The sequence below is a fragment of the Puma concolor genome, chromosome A2 (assembly GCF_028749965.1).
Source record: "Puma concolor isolate L17-30 chromosome A2, mPumCon1.1.hap2, whole genome shotgun sequence".
Classification (NCBI taxonomy): domain Eukaryota; kingdom Metazoa; phylum Chordata; class Mammalia; order Carnivora; family Felidae; genus Puma; species Puma concolor.
This window is the reverse complement of record NC_141668.1, coordinates 135,119,554-135,143,556: the sequence shown is the minus strand read 5'-3', so window position 1 is coordinate 135,143,556 and position 24,003 is coordinate 135,119,554. Positions and strand designations below refer to the sequence as shown.

General features: G+C 42.2%; 2 protein-coding genes across 7 annotated transcripts in view; one reads left to right on the top strand and one right to left on the bottom strand.

Annotated features, from left to right (window-relative positions):
* LOC147583550 (uncharacterized) overlaps positions 1 to 13,498 on the top strand; it is a 49,823-nt gene extending 36,325 nt beyond the window's left edge. The window contains exons 2-3 of the mRNA XM_086681202.1: positions 5,946 to 6,033; positions 13,332 to 13,498. Coding sequence (XP_086537328.1) covers positions 5,946 to 6,033; positions 13,332 to 13,412 — 169 coding nt within the window. The 3' untranslated portion in view covers positions 13,413 to 13,498. The remainder of the gene's footprint in view (positions 1 to 5,945; positions 6,034 to 13,331) is intronic.
* Positions 1 to 24,003, bottom strand: part of FRMD4B (FERM domain containing 4B) — a 425,720-nt gene that overhangs the window by 242,053 nt on the left and 159,664 nt on the right. The window lies entirely within an intron of this gene.

The following is a 24,003-nucleotide window of genomic DNA, read 5'->3' as shown; positions in this document are numbered from 1 at the left end:
TGCGAAAATGGCTATAGAGATTTATGCCTATCTGTATCCTCTCCAGGGAAAACGGAAATCAACATGAGTTTTGTAATGGTGGGGAGGAGAAGGGACTATCATTTATTCCTTCATATGTCCAACAGAGCGAGGCCCCAGGGATGCAACAGTGCTCAGAAGAGTAGTTTCTATCCTCCTGTGAAGTCTCCTGGGAAAGACAGACCATTGACAAGCATGTAATAGGTATGTATAGACACATAAGAAGACAGGGTTTAGGGGGCAAGTGGCCTGGCCTAAAGAATCCTCAGCAGTATGATCATATTCAAGTGGAAAGGAGACATGATTCGGAGCCAGACCAAAGCGTGTTGGAATCCTGTTTCCTGCCACAGTAGGTGATCTTGAGCAAGTCACTTCCAACTTGCTACTCTGTTTCCTGATTTGTGAAACAAAGCTAATAACTCTTACCCTGTGGGTATTAGGTCAGATATTGAGTTAAAGTTTACTAAGTTCCCAGGGGAGCCTGGCCCAGAGTAGAGGTTCCATATATATTTGTCAAATGCATGAAAGCATCATTATGAAACATGCATTGGCTGTCTAATAGCAAAAGGGGCACCTGGGCAGTGATAAAACACAGAGTAAGGAAACATGAGTCCTGTCTTATACCTAGGGAGACTGAGAGTATCTATTCTATTATACATATATACACACACGTATGTGTGAGTGTGCCTGCATGTAACAAATACAGAGCGAAGCCAGAAAGAAGCACATTTGACGTGGCTGAGTCAGGGAGCACTGTACAATAGGACCGTCTAACAGAAACAGAACATGAGCCACAAAGGAGAGGCACATGGGTAATTTTGAAACGTCAGTAGCCACTTAATAAAAGTAAAAAGAAGCAGATAGAATCAAGTTTAGTGGCATATATGACCCCAAGATAGCCAAAATATGATCATTTCAACATGTGACCATTATGAGTTTATGAATGTGATATTTTGCACGTACAGAGTCTATGAGCCGTCTGTGTATTTTATACTTCCATTACAGCTCACCTTGGCTTAGCCACCTTCCAGGTGCTCGGTACTGCACGTGGCAAATGGCGTCCATACTGGAGAGCGCAGTTTCAGAAATCTGGAGATGAGAGAGTTTGCTGAAGACAGAGGCTGCCAGGTGGGCTCATGGGGGAAGTGGGGCAGGAATGTGCCCCCTCCTGGCACAGAGACTTTGCTGCAGCACCTTATAGAAGCCTCCTTCTCCTGGCTCCTTTGGCCCCAGGGAGTCCCTAAATCTACTTCCCGCTATTGCAGGGACCGCACTCAGATTTGGTTCTTGCTCTTTGCTGGTACCTTCAGACTCTCAGATTGTCCTTTCCTTCCTGGCACCGCCCTTACCTGGCATACTGCTTAGGGTATGGGAAGCACATATATGTAACGGCAATTTCTTCTTTGCACAATATGGCTGTATACAGATACATACAAATAGATACAATGCCAGGTAAAGACCTGAGATAGCCCAGCTCTGGCTCCCAGAGCCACGAGGCCTGCAGAGCCCCAGTTTTTCTCCAGCCATACAGAGTTACGAGCTAAGCAAATGCCAGAACCATTCCTAGCAGGAAACCAGTCTGTGCCTGGGCTCCAAGCAGGGGACAGGTGGGCACAGGGCCCGGCTGTGGGGAGTGCCATTTGGCAGAGAGATACTAGAGGAAAGGGGAGGAGACGATGGTCTGACTCCTTGTGTGCCCTTCATGGCCAAGTCTATTTTCTAAGGTGAGATGGAGTAGAGAGACCTATTCCACGTGGCCAAGTATGGTGGTGACACGTATGACAAAAAATCTGGAGGATGAACAAAGCACAAATGGGAAAGAAGTACATAAGAGGACAGAGGCAGAAGCCGAGAAACTAAGAGTCATCTTGCCCACTGTCCCCCAACAGCTGGTGTGCCCTCACCTAACAGTTCAAGTGTCCCCACCACCAGGGCCCATGATGGGTCGCAGTGGTGGCTGGACCTACATCAGCCTCCATCTCCTTAGTCCTGTCTTTTTCCACAGCCCAGTGATTAACAGTACGACCACAAACTCAGGCAATCAACTACATAAGAGGCGTGGATTGGGTGAGGAGGCAGGACACGCATTGTCCCCACACCTCTGCCCTGTCCCAACAGTAAAGTCACTACTGGTTTGAAAGAGGATGGAATTCAGAGGGGTTGCTAATCTTAGCTCAATAATATCTTTACCAGAATGTAAGTCCCAGTGCAGAAGGAGCAAAACCCTCTGACACACTCAACTTTCAGCAAGCGGGAATGGGACCCTGGTGTGCCTCGATCTTGCAAATTTTGCAAAGTCTTGAGAAGGGATTTTATGGGACATTTTCCAGTTTTAAAATGGTTGGAGCTATGTCAACAAAATTTTACACACTGTACGGGGCCACACTGTGTGAGCCAAAGAAAACTGACCACAAGGCTGCCAGCTCGAGATTTCTCCTCTAGTTCAAAGAGATATGGTCATGGTCCTGTTCCACCATCGGGCCATTTGTAGCTTCTCAGCTCGATTTTGTTCTGAGGCTTAATTCTGATCAGGCAGATGAAGGGCTGAGCATAGTTTCTGGCACATCGTGAAGGCAGTTAATAACTGATGTCCGCTAGCTCTAAAGAACCTCTGAGATTTAATTCTAACCATTATATAGGGATCAAATCACAGGATGTCCCCAGAGACAAAACATCTGAAAGAGGGCTCCTCTCCCTCAAACGATTCCCTATCTCTTCATTTCTGTTTCATGGCTTGGATTTACGCCACTTTCATTTTACTTTGTCGATTCATGAAACTCAATTTGTTGCACAAAGGAAGTAAGAAAGAAAAAAGGTCAGCCCAGGTGAAAGTCTAAGCGGGTGTAAGTTTTCTAGAAAGTAGTTTGGCAATGCCCAGCAAATAAGAGGCTGAAAAAAAAAAATCGCATGCCTTTTGACTCAGCGATTCCAGTTTAAGGAATTCAGCCTAAGTAAAAAATGATGGTTTTTCATAAAGATTTAATTCCAAGAATTCTTATGACCGTGTAATCTACAACAGAAGCAATTAAGGAAATTAAACACCCATGAATAGGGAATTTGTAGCAAAAGTTATGATACACGAAAGCGTTTAACACAGCCGCCCGCATGACTTTCAGAGCACTTACTGCGTTCACAGTGTGTCCCCTGCAATAAACGCCATGAAAGCAGAGTCTCCGGTCTGTCTTGTTCACCACTGTCTACACTACTTTCCATGAGCTGGCACATAACAGACACCCATAAATATTTAAATACATACAAGATAGCTTATGTAGTATGATTCTGTTTTTGTAAAAAAAAAAAAAAAAAAAAGACATGTATTTCTGGCAGTATGTTATTACTATTTTTCCCTAGAGCAGAACTCAGCAAACTACAGTCCCTGGACTAGTGGCCAGTTTTTGTAAATAAAGTTTTATTGGAACACAGCCATGTTCATTCTTTTACATGTTAGCTATGGCTACTTTTGCACTAGAATGCAGAGTTGAGTTGTTGCAACAGAGACTGCATGGCCAAAAAAAGTTGAAAATATTCACTATTTGGCCCTTTAAAGAAACAGTTTGCTGACCCTTGGTCTAGATGGTAGTTCTTTCTGAGTGGTCTAACACACATATATGTATGTGTGTATCTGTGTGTGTGTGCCTGTCTGTATACATGTGTGCATGCATATACGTATAAGTGCAATTTTTTTACACTGAACACAAATTATATTTGTAACCAAACAAAAATCAGAATTATTTTTACAAAAGAAAGGAAGGATTGCCGGAAAGGGGGAAGGAGGGAATGAAGGGGAGTAGGAGGGAGGGAAGGAATTGCTTATCCATATTTATCAATATAAAAAAATTTCCACAGGGGTGCCGGGGGGGCTCAGTCGGTTGAGAGTCTGACTCTTGACTTCAGCTCACGTCATGGTCTCACGGTTTGTGGGATCGAGCCTTGCATCAGGTTTTGTGCTGACAGCATGGAGCCTGCTTGAGATTCTTTCTCCTTTTCTCTGCCCCTGCCCTGCTCATTGTCTCTCTCTCTCTCTCTCTCTCTCTCTCTTTTTCAAAATAAATAAGTAAACATTTTAAAAAAAGAAGAAGAGGGGCACCTGGGTCACTCAGTCGGTTAAGTGTCCGACTCTTCATTTCCGCTCAGGTCATGACCTCAGGTTCATGGGATTGAGCCTGGAATTAGGCTCCATACTGACAGTGCACAGCCTGCTTGAGACTCTCTCTCTCTCTCTCTCTCTCTGCCCCTTCCCCACTCTCTCTCTCTCCCTCTCTTTCTCCAAATAAACTGAAAACAAAACTACTTTAAAAAAGGAAAAAGAAAAATGTCCACAATAAGTGAAAAATGTTAAATGTGGCATGAAGTATGGTTACATTTTTGTAATGATTGGGTAAATCACTGAAAGAGAAATGCAAAAAAAGGTTTAGGTTCACTGTATTGAGGCAAGGGAAATATAATAATGGCTTTTGTTTCCTATTATCCTCTTTGTTACATTTTCTAAATTTTCCAGCAGAAACATGCTTTACTTACATAATAAAAAACAGAAAATAAGTGATGTTGAAAGGAAAGACAGCAAAAATAAAGTTCCAGTCGACATAAATAGCAGCAGCCTGTTTCCCAGGCTTCACCAGGCAAGGGGACATCTTCTTGGTGTCACAGGGTGCACCCCTTTCAGCACATTCCCTATTATTAACCACATTCCAGTAAAACCAAAACATGGCCAAGGCAGAGAGGGTAGTACCCAGGGCCACGTTCCTTAAAAAAGTATTAATGTTGGTCCCCACTGTGATCTAGATAGTTTCTCTTTACATTAAATTTTTTTTTCAATAATCCACTTCATTCCTTCCAAAGCACAGTGCACCATTTCTGTCTAGATTACAAAATGTGTTCAGGGAAGAGGTTTTCTGACTTAGTAGTTGGACACTTGTAGTGTCTCCCACCTCGATCACATTGCCCTGGTTTTAGTCTTAGCCAAGATGGACATTTCTGGTAATGCTGACAGCTCCCGCTTCATTCATCAAATGCATACCTCTCTGCTTTTCTGCCTCCAAAGTAGGTAGCAGAAGGTAACGCCCCTGGGGACAACCTTCAGCAATGAGGGATCAGTGGATAAATGCCCCAGTTTCTGGGTCCCAGCATCCCGGCAGAGATGAACACCAGTTGCCCAGAGAGGCCATCTTTCTTGGCTCTTTCTCCTTCCCTTCTTCCCCTCTTCCTTCTCTCCCTCTTCCTGGAAATCTCCTCCCAAATTAACTTCCTGCACCCAAAATCTTGTTTCAGATTCTGCTTCAGAGGAACTCAAACTAAGAGAGCGCATAAGCAAATATAAAACCAATAAAAAGAATTATACCACAGAGCCCCAGAAAGCTCTCAAAGATGGTGTGAAACAGAGTTCATCCGTTTCTAGAATACATTCCCTCATCGTACATCTATTTAGTAGGCTTCTACATTGGGCCACACACACGCTAGGTGCAAAATGAACTGCAGAAACACAGCCTATACCCGTGGAAGACACAAGATGCTTAACAGTCACCAAGCCCACTATACTATGAGAGTATAGGAAAATATAAGAAAGATTAATGTTGGGGAGGAAAAATAATCTTCCTCTTTCTGAATTTTTAGCAGAGACCCCTGTAATGAAAGATTAACAGGAGAAAAACCAGCAGAATTTATTAACAGGTATACTGTATGCAAACATGGGAGGTACCCAGGGAAAAACGAGTCACTCAAAGAAGTAGCTTAGAATTCAGGCTTAGATATCATCTTAGTAGGGAAAGGGGCGGGGCATGGAGGCTCCTCCAGGAACAGCAAATAATTTGTAGGAAACATGAATGGGTGCTTAGAAGGTATGAGGTAGTCTCACGAGGAGGTATGAGAGTTTGTGACAAAGTCTATATGGGTGTGGTGTTGACCTCCAGTCTCCTCTGCATTCTCTGCAGTGGTGAAGACCATCTTCCCTGGTTGGTGAAACTCCCAGGGAAGCACCTATGCCAGCTGGAATTTTCAAGAGAACTTGTCTTAAGGCAGGTAAGGGCAGTTCCGAGAAAGCCTCTCCCTGTATCCACTGCCTTACAATTACCTACAGCTCAAAAATAATTAATATACCAAAGCAGCATATTTGGGGGTGGCATATTCTGCTGGCCTTCACGAACCTAGTCTGAGATGATTCAGCATGAGGTTTTTGAGAGGACACCGTGTAAACGGGGCCCTAACAGTGGAATTAGACAAAGAGAGGGAAAAGGCTTTGATCCTCGCTGTTTGCGAAGACAGAACACGAAGGTGGAGATGTGTTCGGCTGGCAAACCACGGTAAAGGTTTGAAGATTTCAAAAAATACATGTTCAGCAAACACTCTCTCCTTTCATCTCATATGAGTTAAATATCCCCAGAAGTGAGCAGGTGCTTGGACACCTTCGGGGTGTTGATTACTGAGAAGACCAAAGCTGGCCATAAAGATTTAAACATGGCTCCGAGAAACATCCTTGCTATCAGAGGCTGATAGAATCTGTTCTTGTTAACCAGGGACAGTGTGGCTCTTCTACTCGGTGGCAAAAGCACTCTAACTTGCTTCAAAGACCCACGGCTTTGGTTTCACAAGGATGCCACTTGAAATTGGTTTAAAGAGTGCCTGCCTGTTGGTTCCCCCAAAGTAGCCTCAGAGAATCAGAACCTTAGAAACCTTGAGGGCATGAGCACTCCCCGAGAATCTGAATCAGCTCAATTCCTCCCAAATGCGTGCACTTTTGCACAATGCTGTGTATGCAAAGTAAAGGCAATAAATACAGTTTCAGGGCTTCTGTTTATGATTGATCGCCTTTTTTTCTTGTAGCAATCTTGTAAGTTTGACTTCTTATTTTTATTATTCTCACTGCATACTAATACTTCAAACATTTTACTAAATTATGGTTCTCTGGTTCCTACTTCAGAATAGTTTAACTGATTTAATGAGCTCTATCTAATTATTGCATTTCACCTTTCATATGAGAGTGCAGGAGTGTTTTGGCTGAAATAGTTGGTAATAGCTCAAACACTCCGAAAGGAAGAAAATGAGCACGGGTAATGCAGGTCTCGAAACCGTTCATTTTATGCCAGACATAATTCTTATGAACACACATATATATGTATATAGATATACTTATACCTTCATTAATTCATTCATTCATACGTTCACTATCTATGTGCCCAGCATTGCCAAAGACGCCAGATCAGCTTAAAACAGCCTTTTTTTTTTAATGTTTATTTATTTTTGACAGAGAGAGAGAGACAGAGCATGAACGGGGGAGGGGCAGAGAGAGAGGGAGACACAGAATCCGAAGCAGACCCCAGGCTCTGAGCTGTCAGCACAGAGCCCGACGCGGGGCTCGAACTCACAGACTGTGAGATCGTGACCTGAGCCGAAGTCGGACACTCAACCGCCTGAGCCACCCAGGTGCCCCGACAGCAGATCAGCTTAAAAGGCGCTTTCTTAGGTCTGCATCCCTCTACTGGGGGGCACAGAACACAGTAGTTAGGGACTCTTGAGCTAGACTGTCTATAGTTACATCCTGGCTTCACCATTTCTTAGCTATAAGATCTTGGACAAGCCAGTTAACCAATGTGTGCCTCAGTTTCCCCTTCTGTACAACGGGGGACATTACAGCAGCTACCACCACAGGACTTTTGTGAACATGAAATGAATCAGTACATACAAACCAGGTAGGAGTGCCTGGAGCTGAATAAGCACTATAATTGTTGCCTTTTTTTTTTGTTACTATTGTAGTGTGTCTCATCTACAACACTCACAGAGATCACAGTCATCAATTTCTATCTACATACTTATCTATTTAGTTAATGAGTTGTCTATTATTGTTTGTTTGTTTGCCTGCTTCATCAAATTATAGGATCCATGGAGACTGACACTAAATTCCCTGTGCCCGGCATTGTGCCCAGTAAATGTTTTGTTGATTGCTTGAACGAATGAATAAATGATTCTCTTTCGGGACATATGACCCTGTCACGCTAGACAAGACTTTCACTTCAGAGATTTCCAAGGCAGGCACATGTCTATCAAATGCCATTTGTTGGAAATTCCATACAGTTTTCTATCCAGATGGTACCAGTGACAAAGGAAAGCATTCTGGCATGAGGGAAAGTTACGATGCCAGATGACGAGCCAATTCACTGTATTATTCATCATCAAATGTTGTCGGCCAGGAAACTGTTGTCAGCTGAGCTCCACAGTGGTCAAGTGAAGAGGCTGAATTTTAACAGAAGCTGGGATTATCATTAGAGACAGAGGGTTCTGTGCTAGGAAAATGGGGCTTAAACAGTAAGAAGCTTCTCAGTCTTGTCTTGGCTTTGCAACCTTGGGCAGGTCACTTCACCTCTCTGGGCCTTGCAGCTTACTGTTTCTATAAATGAAGGACACAAATTGTCATCAGTAATTCCTAACCCTGGTTGTGCACCAGAATCTTCTGGAAAGCTAAATCCTCTAGGCCAGCAGTCAACCAACTTTTTCTATAAAGGGCCAGAGAACAAATATCTTAGCCTGTGCAGGCTGTATATGATCTCTGTTCCAACTGCTCATACTCAGTTCCCCCATTGTGTAGTCAAAGCAGCCATACATGATATATATGCAAATGATCATGGCTGGATATGGCCAGCTTGCCTGGGGGCCACGGTTTGAGGACTCCCGCTGTAGGCCACGTGTGGCCCCCGTAGGGTAAGAACCAATTCTCTGCATATTTACAAAAGCTCTTCCCAATGACCTAGAAGGGAACCATCAGATTAGATGGCAACAAGGCCCCTTCCAGCTCCTACTGGGGGCTGTGATTCTACATTTCTTAACTCACTGTGAGAAGTAGCTATTCTCAGTCAACGCTATTTAGACAGTAATTTTAATATTCCTTCAAACGCATCACATTTGGGTATTAGCCTCCTACATATGAAGTTTTTACTCTTTCAAAATTCAATTCTCTTCTAGGAGAAGATTGAACAGTTCTTTTCATCGTGTTTAGATCTTAAAGCACTTCTTCCTGTGCGTGACATCCCTTGTCAGTTCTTTGTAAGGGACAATTCTACTGCTAACTTGCAAATGAGAAATTTAATATTATCCCTTCTGGGCACTAAAGTGATACAATACAGGTGATCCTTCACTTTAAGAAAGGATAATACATAATAATGTGAAATTATGAAACAATTCAGTTGAGAAGCATTTATAGTGTTTGCGCTATAATTCCTTTGTATAGAGAATTCCTTTCTGCTGAGGTCATGGCTGTCGCATGACAATACCTTCTGGTTTTCTAGGGATAGTGTCAGTTTCCACCTGTTGTCTCTTACTAACTCACATAGCACTCATTTTCATCTCTAACATGTCTCAACTGGATGATAAATTGAACGGTCATCCTTGGTGGTGACCTTGAAGGAAAATAGAATAATTGCTCCATTTATTTTATAGTTACTAAGAAGCAAACACTGCTCTGAGGGCTTTATCTATATTATCTCAATTGATCACTACAATATTTTGCTGATGGTTGATGATCTGAGGTTGGGTTTTTCCAAAAGCAGACCCCAAGACAAGGAAGTGGGGATAAGTAGTTTTGGGGGGGAACATGTTCCCAGAAGCACTGAGAGGGGAGTGAGGGAGCGAGGTAGGAAAAGGAATGAAGCCAGTACACAGAGCATTTCGAGTTGGTCATGGCTGTGAATAAGCAGGGCTCAAAATCTCTGGGAACTTTCTGAGAGGCTCTGTGAGCATGCCTCCGACTTCTCCCTCAATGGAACAAGGAAGCAGTAGTTTTATCTCATAGCTCCCATCCCGTGTTGGTTGAGGGTCACGCCTGGAGATATTCATTCTCCCTCCTGCATATGTGGCCTGTCCACAGTTACAGGAGCACATTCCTATGACTAGAGAATGACTTTCCTCAGATGAAAGACACAAAGAGCTTTGTCAGTGTGTGCCCCGGAGCACCAATGGCATCTGCAACCAGGACACTGAAGCTTAGAGACATTAGGTCACGTGCCCAAAGCAACCTAACTGGTAGATGCCAGAGACAGAATCTTGACCCATGCAATCTGGCTCTGGAGGGTTTACCCTTAACCATAGCAAAAGACCTCTGTGTGTCTACCCCTGAGTCAATTATGCATCACCCAATATCTACCCAGGGGTCTTGTATCTGGCCTGAGTGGCCCTTGCAATGGCTTACAAAGTTTCCGCAGAGCGAGGTGCTGTTGCCTCTGTCACAGCCACAGGCTGAGGTACTCATGACCATGGATCCCCCTTGGCCTCTCAGGGTACTGTCAGGCAAAGTCTACTTCCTCCCTCCACCTGTACTATTCTGAGGCATGGTAATTTCTTCTTCAAGGACATCCCTGTGAGATCAAGTGATCAGCTTGTCACAAAGCCATGGCCGGCTTGTTTGTATTCACCTTCTCTCCTTCCCTGCCTCACCCCTGGTCCCTGGGATTGAACTCTCCAATAAAGTGTCAGCACCTAAGCTTTTACTTTGTAACTGAGCACAATCTACCTGCAGTAAGTGTTGACAAACACAAACATCTAAGTAGCCCACACCTGCATCCAGATCTAGAACATGTCCATCAGCCCAGAAAGTTCCTCTGGCCCCTTCCTGGTCATTCCATTCTTCTTACTCCTATGCAACCACTATTCTGATGTCTTTCAACATTACAGAGTGACCCCTCCCATACCATGAGGCTTCTGAGGGAACAAGATTGTATCTATAAATTCCTCTTGAAAAACCAAAATTGAGCCAGAATCTCATCAAACCCCTACATCCAATAACCAATGACCAATTAACAGAAGAACCCAGTGAATTATACTACAGTGATGATATCAGCAAAATCCAGACAGTGAGCAACTCTACAGGTCAAATAACTCACTTTCTTCAACATATAAATTGCAAGGGGAAAACAAAAGACATAGAAGGGAAACTGACAGATTAAAGAAGGCCCGGGGCGCCTGGGTGGCTTAGTCGATTGAGCATCTGACTTCAGCTCAGGTCATGATCTCACGGTTCGTGGATTCGAGCCCTGCATCAGGCTCTGTGCTGACAGCTGAGAGCCTGGAGGCAGCTTCAGATTCTGTGTCCCTTTCTCTCTCTGCCCCTCCCCTGCTCGTGCTCTGCCTCACTCTGTCTCTCAAAAATCAATAAATGTAAAATTAAAAAAAAAAAAAAAAAAAAAAAAGAAGGCCCTACAGACATAACCAATCTCAATGGACTGATGCTACTCGGATCTGGATTCAAACAATCCACAAAAAAATTATATATCATCCATGAGGCAAACATAAAGGGAAACATTGATTGGATGTATGACACCATTAAGAAATTATTGTTAAACTTAAAGATGTGACATTGGCATTGTGGAAGAAGAGACCTTACCCTCTAGAGATACACACTAAAATATTTACAAAATAAATGACCTTCTATCTGAGGTTTGCTTCAAAATAACAATGAGGGGGGAATGGAAATACTGAGACAGCACAGTTGATCATGAGATAAAGTTGGAGCTGGGTGACTGGGTACAGGGATGCCCATCATGTATATTTAGTCTTTTGTATATGGATTTTGTTGTTGTACACAGATGAAGATATATGGATTTTGTATTTGGGCGTTTCCAGAATTCAAAGTTAAAACAAATAAACAGAAAGGCAGAGAACTCTGTTAAAAAGCAAAACCTGATGTAGAATTCCAGGCTCGAAAAGAGGTTTTTAAATTGCTACTTCCCGGGAAAAGTGAAAGTTAAGGACCTAGAACGTGCCTTACTGGCCTTCACCCCTCTCCCCTGCAGTCGTGGATGCAGTGTGAATCACACTGGTGGGGCAGATTCTGGGCTTTGGGGCCAGTGAGACAGGGACTAGAGCCCTGGCTCTGCATCGTGGCAAATCACATAGGACGTCTGATCTCAACTTGCCCCATCTCTGGCATGAGACTAATACTACCTTGAGCACTAATTAAGAGACCCAGCACCTGAGTGGCGAGCATTGTGGTCTGGACCCAAATCCATCTAGCTCCAGAACCCATGCTTGGAACCACTATGCTGCACCATCCTCACTAATGAGATCTCACTGTTTGCCAGTTGACTTTGGAAACCTATAGCCAGACGTTCAGTAGGGCACGTGGTCCCTAAATCAAACTCTCATTCTTTGACTCCCAGTTTTATCATTAAAAATGTGGTCGTGGGCAAGTCACTTGACTTCTTAAGCCTCAGGGTTTTCTTCCGTAAAATGGGGGTAATCACAGTAGGTGCCCAGGGGTTTCAGTAGGAATAAAAACAATAATATAAGCACAATGGCCACCTGGTATTTTCACCTGCCCAGTATCCATGCTGTCCTGATGCTCTTTACAGGAAATTAGTCTCTCCCAGTCGATGGCGTTTGAGCTGGAATGAGACTACTCTCAGCTCCAGGGGGAGAATATGACTGGTCTCTCAGAGCACCACACTCTCCGGGACATGACTGGCTTAGACATGGGTATGGGATTCACACTGCGTCAATGGGATCCCAGCGTGGGACTTACTGCTGCCACTACTGAAGTCCCCCATCATCTGCATTTGCTTTCTGAGGTTTCAGTTACCTGCACTCAGCCTTGGTCCTGAAGTGGATGATCTTCTTGACATATTGTCGGAAAGTCAACAGTAACCGAAACCTACGGGGTTAGGGTTAAGGTAAGGGTTAGGGGTTAGGGGTTAGGGTTAGAAGTTAGGGTTAGGGTAGTGCCTCCATCACTCACTCACACCTGATCTCATTGCATAGGCATCTTACCAACTCCCGCCATCACCAGGAGAGTGAGTACAGTACAATAAAATGTTTTGGGAGAATGACCACATTCCCATAACCTTTTTTAGAGTATATTTTTATAGTCGTTCTATTTTATCATTGCTGCTGTTAGTCCCTTACTATGTCTAATTTGTACATTAAATTTATCCTAGTGAGGTATGTACTAAAAAAAACATAGAGGATGGCGCGTTTGTCACTGTCCCACTAGAGATCCTGGGACGTATCACTCGCAGATAAGGGAGGGATGCTGACAAAATGGGACCACAGCACAAAGAGAGCCCACAGGCGGAAGAAGTACAACCAAAGGATGCACGTACCAAGGCTGAAGTTGTTTCTGCAAGTGCCAGCCACATCAGTAAATAAGTTACCTTCCTAGCCTATGCCATTCTATGCTGATTACTAGAGCTTCTGTCAAAGAGCAAACACTTAAATGTTAGATCCCATTATTGCTAATATGAAAATAGGTAAAATTTCTCACGCTGCTCTTTCTTTTCTTGCTTCGCTTGGATTATTTGTTTTAAAGTTTTTTTTTTTTTTTTTTTTTTTAACTACAGGTAATTTCGAATAGATGCAAAAGCAGCGAAGAACGTATAACTAACGCCCATGAACTTCAACAATTATTGACTCATGGATAGCCTTGTTTTGTCTGTACTCCAACCACATCCCCTTTCCCATCTTATTTTGCGGCAAATTTCCGGTATAAACCTTTTCATTCATACTTTTTTCCAGATCCTTTTATAATGTTTCCTTTTGTAGTGCACACTGTTGGTGGCCTGCCCATCATCCATTTCCTCAATCATAACCTCCAAGGTTTGTTCTTTTTTTTCTCAACCCCTTCCTCTACACAGCTAGAGATACAGGCCTTACTCAAGCCCCTGTGGTGCACCCGTTTGCCTTAGGGATAATTTCATTTTCCTTGTCAGTGCCCGGGTCAGGAATGTGAGTCAAAATTTGCTACTGAAACATGAAGGGAAGACTGCTGGGGAAGCAAGATACGTCTGGGAAATTTTAGGCCCTCCCAAGGCAGCTTAGAAAAAATGGTCTCTCTTTTCCCTATGAATGTTGTCCTGTCTGGACATGATGCTCAGATCTGGAACACTCCTATCTGCAACTGGCTTGAAGAGTAAGCTCATATCAGGTATGGCAGAGGACAGGGAGAAGCACATTGACGCCTTAATGATATTATTGAGCTGCTAAATATGCAACACAAAAACTGTGCCCTACCTCTGAACTTGATGTTCTGGGAGTTACAAATTTGTTTCACTGTTTAAGCCCATGTGTGCCCGGGTTGCTCCTATTTGCTGCTGGAAGCACTTAACTTTCCATCGATACAGACCTATGACCTACACAGTCTGGGTTCTGAAGGCCGAGGAAGGTATCAGTTTAGGATGGTGTGCAAAGGGAATCTAAAAGAGATTGGCTTAATCCAGAAAGAAGTTGATTTCTTTCTTGATTTCTTCCTCATAGATGAATTTGCGTAGGTGGTCCCGGCTAAGGTGGCCCTACAATCATCAGAACCACGTTTTTTCTGCCATCCCTAGCCCACAGCTTCCATCTCATCTCAGCCAGCTGCTCAGGAAGAAGACGGCCACCAGCCACTGTGAAGAAGGCAGAGATGATACAGACACTCGACGCCTTTAAAGATACAACCCCCAAATGAATCGCACATGTCACATCTCACTGGCCAGAACATAGTCACATGGCAACAACCAGCTGCATGGAAGGCTGAGAAATGTAGACAGGATTCTGAGTGGCCATATGTCCAGTTCTATTACTACTTAAAAAAAAAAAAAAAAAAGGAAAAGGAATTACTGGGGCACAGCCAGCAGCCTCTGTTACAGAAACAGGGAGGGTTAATTGATTTGGTTCAACTGACAATTTTTAATTAAAACGACTTCAGAACGTAAACAGGATTTAAAAGACACGTTCTTGATCACTCCCCCAAATGACATAACAGAATCTATTTACTTCATCCCTTTCATTTCTTCTTTTTAGGTTGAGCTCAGAAGGATTCCAACAATCAGTAATCCTATGCCGGTCCAGTTTATTACCTTGTACACATGAAATTAATAACTAAACATTGCCAACTTCCCTTAATTCCAAATGTCTTTTCCTCAATTAGACTGCATAACTGTGGTTTAATTATATTCTGCTTGATAGTCACCAGAATCCCATAACAAGCTCTTATTTCACAATCTTGTTATTAATCAGAGTAATCCAATTTATGGAAAAGTAAAGACAGACAAACCAAACAAAATGACAGGGCTGGCAAGAAGCACAGTATTCTGCAGCCGGGCTGCAGCAGCTGTCAATAAAGCGTTCATATAGTTAAGATATAAGCGAGACTTTGATTCCGGGGCAGCAGGCTTTAAATGATGCATGAGAAGCCACCAAAGCAAATCCCTTTCTCCATGGTCCCCTCCGGGTCAAGCACCATGTTTCAATTATAATTTCACCAAATTGCTGTGATGCAGCAAATGTTTCAGATTAATAGCAGTGCAGCACAGCTCTCTGTGGGATGGAATCAGAAAATCTTGTTCAGAGGTTTGCTGAAATATACCCCAAGACGCTCAGCTGCAAAACACATTAAAGACTCCAAATGATGGGAATATTTCTGATGTGTATTCCCCAAAGAAGTTACTTTTGCAGAAAACAAGTTTATCATTTGTGGTAGCAAATAAAATTTCTCCACACGGCCAAAGAGGCTTCTTGCAATTACATCAGGAAGGCACCACCACGCGGCTCATTATGGAAATCATATTTATACTAGTAGGGGAGGCTATTGTTTTGCCAAGATGTGTCTCTTTCTCCAGTATGCTCCTAAAGAGCTTGTAAGAAATACTAAATCATTTGGTTTGGCTTTTCATTTCAAATGACGCTATTCCTTGGAAAAAGATTTGTATAGGTAGACATTATTTTGAAAATTCTACCTCAAATTACCAGCCAAGTTTTAAGATGATGTCTACTAGGAACTTGCCATGGGTCAGATGGCCACTGCATTACCATACCGGACACATCAGGAATAGAGAGCGCCAAATGGACTGCAAGTTTTGCCCATACTCGTTAGTGGCTGTATTCGCATTTTCAAGCCTTGAAGGGAGTCTTTGGGAAATTGTATTTTTGGCTAATGTCCTTTGCATACATTATCTTAAAAATAAGAGCAATTTGGGATCTGACTTCTTTATTGAGGGACTGTTCTCACTAACACCATTGCTTATGGTTCTAAGTAAAGGAGAAAGGATGCTCCCTAAAAGAGACGAAGGCTGGAGGAAAAACCTTGGGACTCTCTCTCCAGGAGTAATTTACCTAGTAAGAATGGGAGAAGACCAACCACTAATATACAGCCTCAGCTCTCTTTCACCTTTTCCACTCCTAAGCTGCATACTGACAACAAGTGTGCATATTCTCCCTCCCTGTCCTACTCTTGGACTTGACAGGGGTGAGGCAAGTTCCAATCTTCAATCGGACTAGTGGGTAAGAGTCCACTATACCACCTCAACTCTTCCCAAATTTGGGCTCCAAAGCCCAGGTATGGGGATGGAATATAATGTAGACCATTTTGGTTCATGTCTACAACGTGGCTTCATTGTCAGTAAAGCTCGTATCTTGATCCTCACCTCACTCCTCCTTCTGAACTTGGAGGGATTGAAATATGATAATCTCTTGCAAACCCCACACCTGGTATGGCTTTCACAGAGTCACCTTGCATGTGACCCTAATTTGCCTCCCCAGCCATATCTGTCTTTTTCTCTAGAGTCATCTCAGTACATACATTTCCATTTCTCCAAAACTCTTCCGTTTTTGTGTCTGTTGCAAACTCAACTGATGGTTTGTAATCCAGCTGCACGGGCATGTGGAGTATTTTTTAATAATGAGTTTGAAAACTTGTGTAATTTATGAAAATTTGATACTGTTGAATGTGACATGAAAATTTAGGGGAAAAAGAAGATGAACTCTAGGCAAGAGATTTGAAGGAGTTATCCAACACAAGGTTTAGTCAAAAGGGAGAAAACCTATTCAATTCAACAAAGAGAAGGCTGCTCTTTCCATTGACACCCACAGCAAAATATTATTGATCTTTCAAGCCTGAGCCCTTAGGCCAGCTTCTCTCCCTAGGCTTTTCCCATCCTGCCATATAACTTCTCTTCTTTGTTTCCAACCTTTCACTTGGGTCACTCCAGTCTTCTTCCAATACGCAAATGCTAAAGACCACCGGTAATTTATATAATGGTCGGAATTACCTTCTCTCCTCTCGCTTTCTCATGTTTAGTGTGGTCTTGGCTCATGTACCTGCTAACGACTACTACGTACATGTGACAGAACCCTGAACCAGCAAACCGAAGTTAATATGAAAGGAAGAAAGAAACACGGTTCCTGGTAATTCATCTCAGCGTTTCTGACGCCAAAGCTACAAGTTTAAATGCTACACACGTGATTACAACGGCAAATGTTCAACATAGCAAAAACCAAAGATTTACAACTGGAAGATATATTCTAATACCATATAGTTCCATTGTCTTCAACACCAGAACACTGCTGCAGGTCTCATGTGCTATTTTTTTTTATGCAGTGATTTGCCATTTTGGCACATTAAGCATATGCCACTGAAGAGGCCACAGTGAACAAGACACAAAGGGTTCTTGCCTTCACAGAGGCTACTATCTCATGGGGCAGATGGGTTGTTTAAGAAGCACATGAGCCAGGAATGTTATGCTATGAATGGAGAAAGAGGGGGTTGTAGGAAATCCCATAGCAGAAGCAATTCATCCAGTCTAAGGATTAGAAAGGTTTTGTGAAGAAAGTGGCTTTTAAGTTTAGACCAAAAGAATGTGTTTGAATGAAAGAGCAAACATCTGGGTGCTAGAAGATAAATTCAAGTTACAGGACTGCCTTAGAACAGCTGGGTGACCTTGGGCATGTACCCTTTCTTCTTAGGCTATAGCTCCTGATCCATAAAATAAGTTAGGGTTTGGAGAACTTAATCTGGAAGGTTCCTTCCATCCAGGAAGGAAAAATTTTTTTATGTTTATTTATTTTTGAGAGACAGAGACAGAGTGAGAGCAGGGGAGGGGCAGAGACAGAGGGAGACACAGAATCTGAAGCAGGCTCCAAGCTCTGAGCTGTCGGCACGGAGCCCGATGCAGGGTCTCAAACTCACAAACGGTGAGATCATGACCTGAGCTGAAGTCGGACTCTTAACTGACTGAGCCACCCAGGTGCCCTGGCTGGTTCCTTCCATCTTTATAAATCCTGAAAGAGACTGCCAGTCATTTTAGTCGATCTTCAGTCCATCCTTTACAACAAAAAGCAACTAACACAAATAAGAGAAAATCAAAGAAATGTCAGTAGGGAGGTTATAATGGTGAAATTGGGAAAACGAATAAGCTGGACCATCATAGGTTCAAATCCCAGTTCTTCCCTTTACTAACTGGGTGATTCTGAGAACATTGCCTAACTTCTCAGGGACTCAGCTTCCTAACCTGTAATATGGGGCGAGACTATTACAGTTGACTGTTGAACAACGCAGGGTTAGGGGCGCCAATCCCACCTCACACGTTTGAAAATCCACAGATAACTTTAGACTCTCCCAAAACTTAACTACTAGTAGCCTCCTGGTGAGCAGAAGACTTTCTGATAATATAAAAGCAGTTGAGTAATACGTATTTTCCATGTTATATGTATTACATACTATATTCTTATAATGAAGTAAGCTACAGAAAAGAAAATGTTAAGAGAATCATGGAAAGAAAAATAAATTTACAGGGCTATATCGTATCAAACAACACAAGGGCTCCCAAGCTTCACCTTTTATAACTTCAGTCCTTGGAAAGAGAAAAACCTCAACCTTCAGGGTACCAAGTTCAAGGAACCCAGGAAGAGCTCCAGTTGGTCTCCCTAGAGTCAGGTGCCTGGACAAACCAAGGGTCAAAAGAGACAGGGTCCTGCTGTATACAGTGGTTGCTCCTACAGCAAATAGGGAAATAGAGCTTGGCTAGGCAATTCCCGAAAGAAGGAGTCTGAAGTAGAGCTGAGTAGAAAATCCAACAAATGTTGACTAGATTTTTATGCAAACTGCTTCTCTAAAATAATGCCGAAGACACAACTGATTGAATAAATGAAACAAATTCTTTTAAAAGCTGAAATTCTGGGGGCGCCTGGGTGACTCAGTCAGTTGAGCGTCTGACTTTGGCTCAAATCATGATCTCACATGAGATCGTGGGTTCGAGCCCCACATCAAGCTCGCAGCTATCAACACAGAGTCTGCTTCAGATCCCCGTTTCTGTCCCCCTGTCTCTGTGCCGGTCCCCAGCTCACGCTGTTTCTTAAAAATAAATAAACATTAAAAAAAATAATAAAAAAAAAAAAAAGCTGAAATTCTGTTTAGGGGAAAAACACCATATGGGGTTCAGAAATCACTGAGCATGCATATATTGGCTTTGCTCACGCCAACATAGCCACATGAACCTGTAGTTCAATGCCCCAGTTCAATTCCTTAGACTTCAGTTTGCTTTCTTAGAAGATGAGATGAGTAAAAGCTGCAGTGAGATACAGCACTTGACAAATACCCTAAAGAAACACTGTTGCTAAGAGCTTTTCTGCAGCCCTAAGAATATCACAGAATTAGGTAAACTGGGAATTAAAGGTCATACCCTGGAGATATGTGAAGTGTGTCTGCTCCTGTGCTTAATGATCAAAAACACACTCCCACAGACAGGTGTGTGTTCTGGGAACATGACTAACAAGGAGTGAGAAGGAGGAGGAGATGCAGGAAAGGGGAGAAAAGACAAGGGAGAAAGAAAGGACAAGGCGAAAAAGGGAAGGAAGTAGGAAGGGGAAAAATGAAGGAAGGAGGCAGGAAAATTAAACCAGTCTGTTCTGGGGCACTGCTGTAACATCTTTCTTTAAAGAACAAATTCCATGCAAGCATTTCACAGTGGCGTTTTTGTTTTTTTGTTTTTTTTGTTTTTGGAAGCTCACTGAAAGCAATTTTCTTCTAACTTCAGGATAAAAGCTTTCACCAACGTTTTCTGAGATATTTTAGCGGTGGCAGGAACAGCGAAATCAGTTCAGGGACTGCTCAAGTGTGGGGCTTGTGTCACTGCTTGAGATGACGTCATGGGAACCCCAGAGGGGCCCCTAAACAACACTGCATCCCAGGGTAAAAAGTTATCCTTTTTGGGGCACCTGGGTGGCTCAGTCAGTTAAGTATCCGCCTCTTGATTTCGGCTCTGGTCATGATCTCATGGTTTTGAGATCCAGCCCTGCATTGGGCTCTGCACTGACAGCATGGAGCCTGCTTGGGGTTCTCTCTCTTCTCTCTCCCTCTGCCCCTCCCCCCCTCAAATAAATAAATAACATTTAGAAAAAACAAATGTATTCTTTTGTGATCGTCTTTTAACCCCTCTGAATAGCCCTCAGGCAGGCTCAGTTTGGTGCTATTATGTGTTGAGTCCCTCTCAAAAACCAGTCTATCCCCTGTGGTACAGAGTGAAAGGAGAGCCCTCTGGTGGGCAGGAGGACTGAGACAGAATTGAATAATACTGATGTGTTTTCATTGCCGTTAATACTCTAGTAATGTTCAATTGTAGGGTATGAGTATTGGTAGTCCTTTTATAGTACTTATGTAAAGTTATCTTAGAAATTCTTTTTGAGTTTAAAAAGGCAGCAAAAGAAAAAGTTCATGATTGGTAGTACCAGATGTAGCAAACATACCTAAAAGGACGTACCCTTTTAGTGACTAAGCATGTAGGATTGTGAGGTTCCTGGGTCAAAAGAGATCCCATGTTCTTAATCCACATCAACGTGGGAGGAACAGTCAAATATTCTGGGTGGGAAAGAGCACCACGGTATTCTGAGACCTCTGTCAGAGCTTCGAGTCTTAAGAGCTTCTTTTCTTCAGGGCAACATTTTCCCTTATGAAGTGCTTCCATTAATGACAGTGATGATTATAAGGATTTAGAGCCCTAAAGAGATTTCCTCTTAAAATCTTTAGTCTAAGAGGATATTGTGGACTCCACAGTAGAAGGAAAGTCTGCCAAGTATCTGTGCTGGACTAATGGAAAGCCTCAAATGGATTGTAGAACTGCCTCACCTCACATTAATGATAAAACACTGAAAAATATGAGACCGTCTTGGGAACTGCTCACCAAAGGGGCACTGCCCTGCATTTCATGCTGGTAAGCTTCATGAGGAGGAGAAGACAAGAAAACCTGGAAACTGTTGGTGGAAAAATAGAGGATTGCTTTGCCAACTCCTAAAAATAAAAGCAATAAATGTTAGCCAACTGTGGATCCGTAGAGTTATTTTTAAAATCAACCCAAATAAAATGGAAGACTTAATTTCCATTATGATGACCTTATTGCGAGCCCTGAATTGATTATTTCATTTGAAAGAAAATGCATTTTAAAAAAAAGCCAGTTACATCCAACACATAAATAATGAAACCACAACACTGCTCAGTGAGCCTTTTGTGGGTTCAGCTTGCAGATTTGGTTCTCCTTGAAATAAAATATATTTTAGCCCTGTTTTCTCTTTATATATGAAATCATGGCAACCATGTTTATTGCATTCTCTTTTTTTCTTTGGTCCTAATTCTTCATTAGGATTCCTCTTCTATACCCTTGCGGTACAGGTCTTTCAAAAATACTACCTAAATCCATTTAAGCAAAGGGTGGGATATTCTGAGCAAGAAATGAGAGGTTAAAAATCACCTTACTGCCTTTATTTAGTATCTGTCACAGACAAGATCTCATGGGAGGTACTATGCTATGAGCATTTCATTTTAATGAGGGTCCAAGACAAATACACAAAAAGCGAAGCGTAAGGGAAGAGAGATTTCTTCTTTAAAGAAGACACATAAGGCTTTACAGTACTAAGTGCCCAGTCAACTTTCCATAGAGGCTGGGGTGGGGGATATACCTCAGTGAAGGAGGTTTGGCCTGGAACCAAATACAGAGCAGTGGTGCTGGCATAAACACACACACGCACACACACACACACACATCTTGGCTAAATGGGACAGCTCAAGAGAGCAAACATACATAGTTGCCACGTGGGAATAGAATTTTTCCGAGTTGGCTGGAAATCTGTATGTTTGTTTGTTTTCTCCTAAATGTAAAACCTCAGGTTTTTAACTGCAGGCAACTAATTAAAAAAAAAAAAATTTAACATCATATGGAGGAAAGAAAACATCTGTAAACTGGATTCAGCCCATGGATTGCCAGTTTGCAATCTCCACCATGTAACTAAGCCATTAAGGCTTGAGATTTGAACCCATCATTGAACTCTGAACTAACCAGAAGAAAGAGGATTTGTATTGTCTTGAAAGAAAGGGGATATTTCTATAAGGAGAAGGAAAAGAGAGTAAAAAATATACTATGTGGAGGGCAAAGGGTGAATGAAACCCCAAAGCAAAAAAGGTAAAGGCATGTCCAGGAAACAATGAATAAGTTTGTCTGGTGAGAAGACAAACTCATGTATGGAAGAAATCAGAGATCAGGCTTGGAAAGCAAACGAAAGACCAGGTGGACAAAAACCCTGAAGTTTAAGCGATGAAGCTTAGGTGTTATCCTATCGGCAATGAAGATCTAGGGACCCAGAGACTGAGGCAATCAAGGAGGTTTTCCAACAAAATTAACCCAATCTATCTGGAAGATAAAGAAATTCCACGGGAAGTGTCTGATCAGAAAGTTACCGCCCTATGTCAGGAGATTCAGCTGGAGGCCAGAGGAATGGAAATCTCATGGATGAGATAAGACCTGCAGCAATGGATAAATCCACAAGACTGATAAACTGTTTCCTCTTAGAAGATGCCAGAGATAACTCTTCTGTTTGGGATCTTCAGTATTAGTAGGTGTCCTAGTGCAAATATCCAGGAAGACATTTGGAGCCTGAGTTTAGGAGACAGTCCAGGGACACTGATGCATTTTGGAGTGTTTATCCCACAAGGGAATGGTCCAGGAAGAAATTCCCCATGGGAAAGGCTTTAGAGGGGAGCATGAATCTTGGAGGATGAATGCCCAATGTCTATGTTTCTTCCAGCGTACTTCAAAACCTTTCTAACTTGAAAAATCCTTGCCCTTGAATTTGTGTGATCAAGTGATCTCAAATATCTACACATTCTATTCTATTCTATTCTATTCTATTCTATTCTATTCTATTCACATTGTTGTATATATCACCCAATTGACATGTGTACTGAAATCTCTAAATCTCATCTCTTCAACCCAGCTTATATTTTAAGACTAAAAAGGAAAGAGAAAAGAAAAAAAAGAACTGTAGAATAGATACCGCTCTGTCAAGAATGGTTAAGATATAGTCCTATCAAGGGTCTAAGAATTGCTTAAGATTCTTTCCAGTACTGTAAGTAAGAAATACCAGAGTCTTCATCCATAAATTCATTTTATAGCCATAGAAAATGAAGCCCCTTCAATCCAGAATTTATCTGACAGTTACCAGCTGCTTTACTCCCCCACCAGAGCTTGGCTTTCTGAAGGCTTCACCCCATGTTAGAAAAATGCCATCATTTTTGATGTCATGCGTTAAAAATGCATTCTCCTGAAAGCCTGGAAACAAACTCTAATGTTCATAGTCAATTGACTTTCTACAAAGGGTCCAACATGGTTCAGTAGGGAAAGAATAATATTTTCAACAGATATTGGGACAAGTGGATAGCTGCATGAAAAATAATGGATTTGGTCACTACCTTGTAGCATAAACAAAAAAATAACTAAAAGTACATTACAGATCTAAATTTAAAATAAAAACTCTAAAACTTTTAGAAGAAAATACAGTGGTAAATCATAGTGCCTTTGAGATTTCTTAGGCATGACCCCAAAATCAAAAGCAAAAAAAGGGAATTTCAATAAATCAGACAACATTAAAATTAAAAATTTCTGTGCCTCAAAGGGTACCATCAAGAAAGTGAATAGATAACCTGCTGTCTTGGGAGAAGTATTTGCAAATCATATGTCTAATAAAGAACGTACCTCCAGAATGTAAAAAGAAATCCTATAACTCAATAATAATAATAAAAAGATAGCCCCACGAAAATATAGGCAACGGATTTAAATAGACATTTCCCCAAATAAATAGGCATATGAAAAAAACATTCAGCATTATTACTCATTAGAGAAATGCAAATTCAAATCATGAGATACTACCTCACACTCACTAGAGTGGCTGTAATCAAAAGGACAGACAGTAATAAGAGTTACCAAGAATATG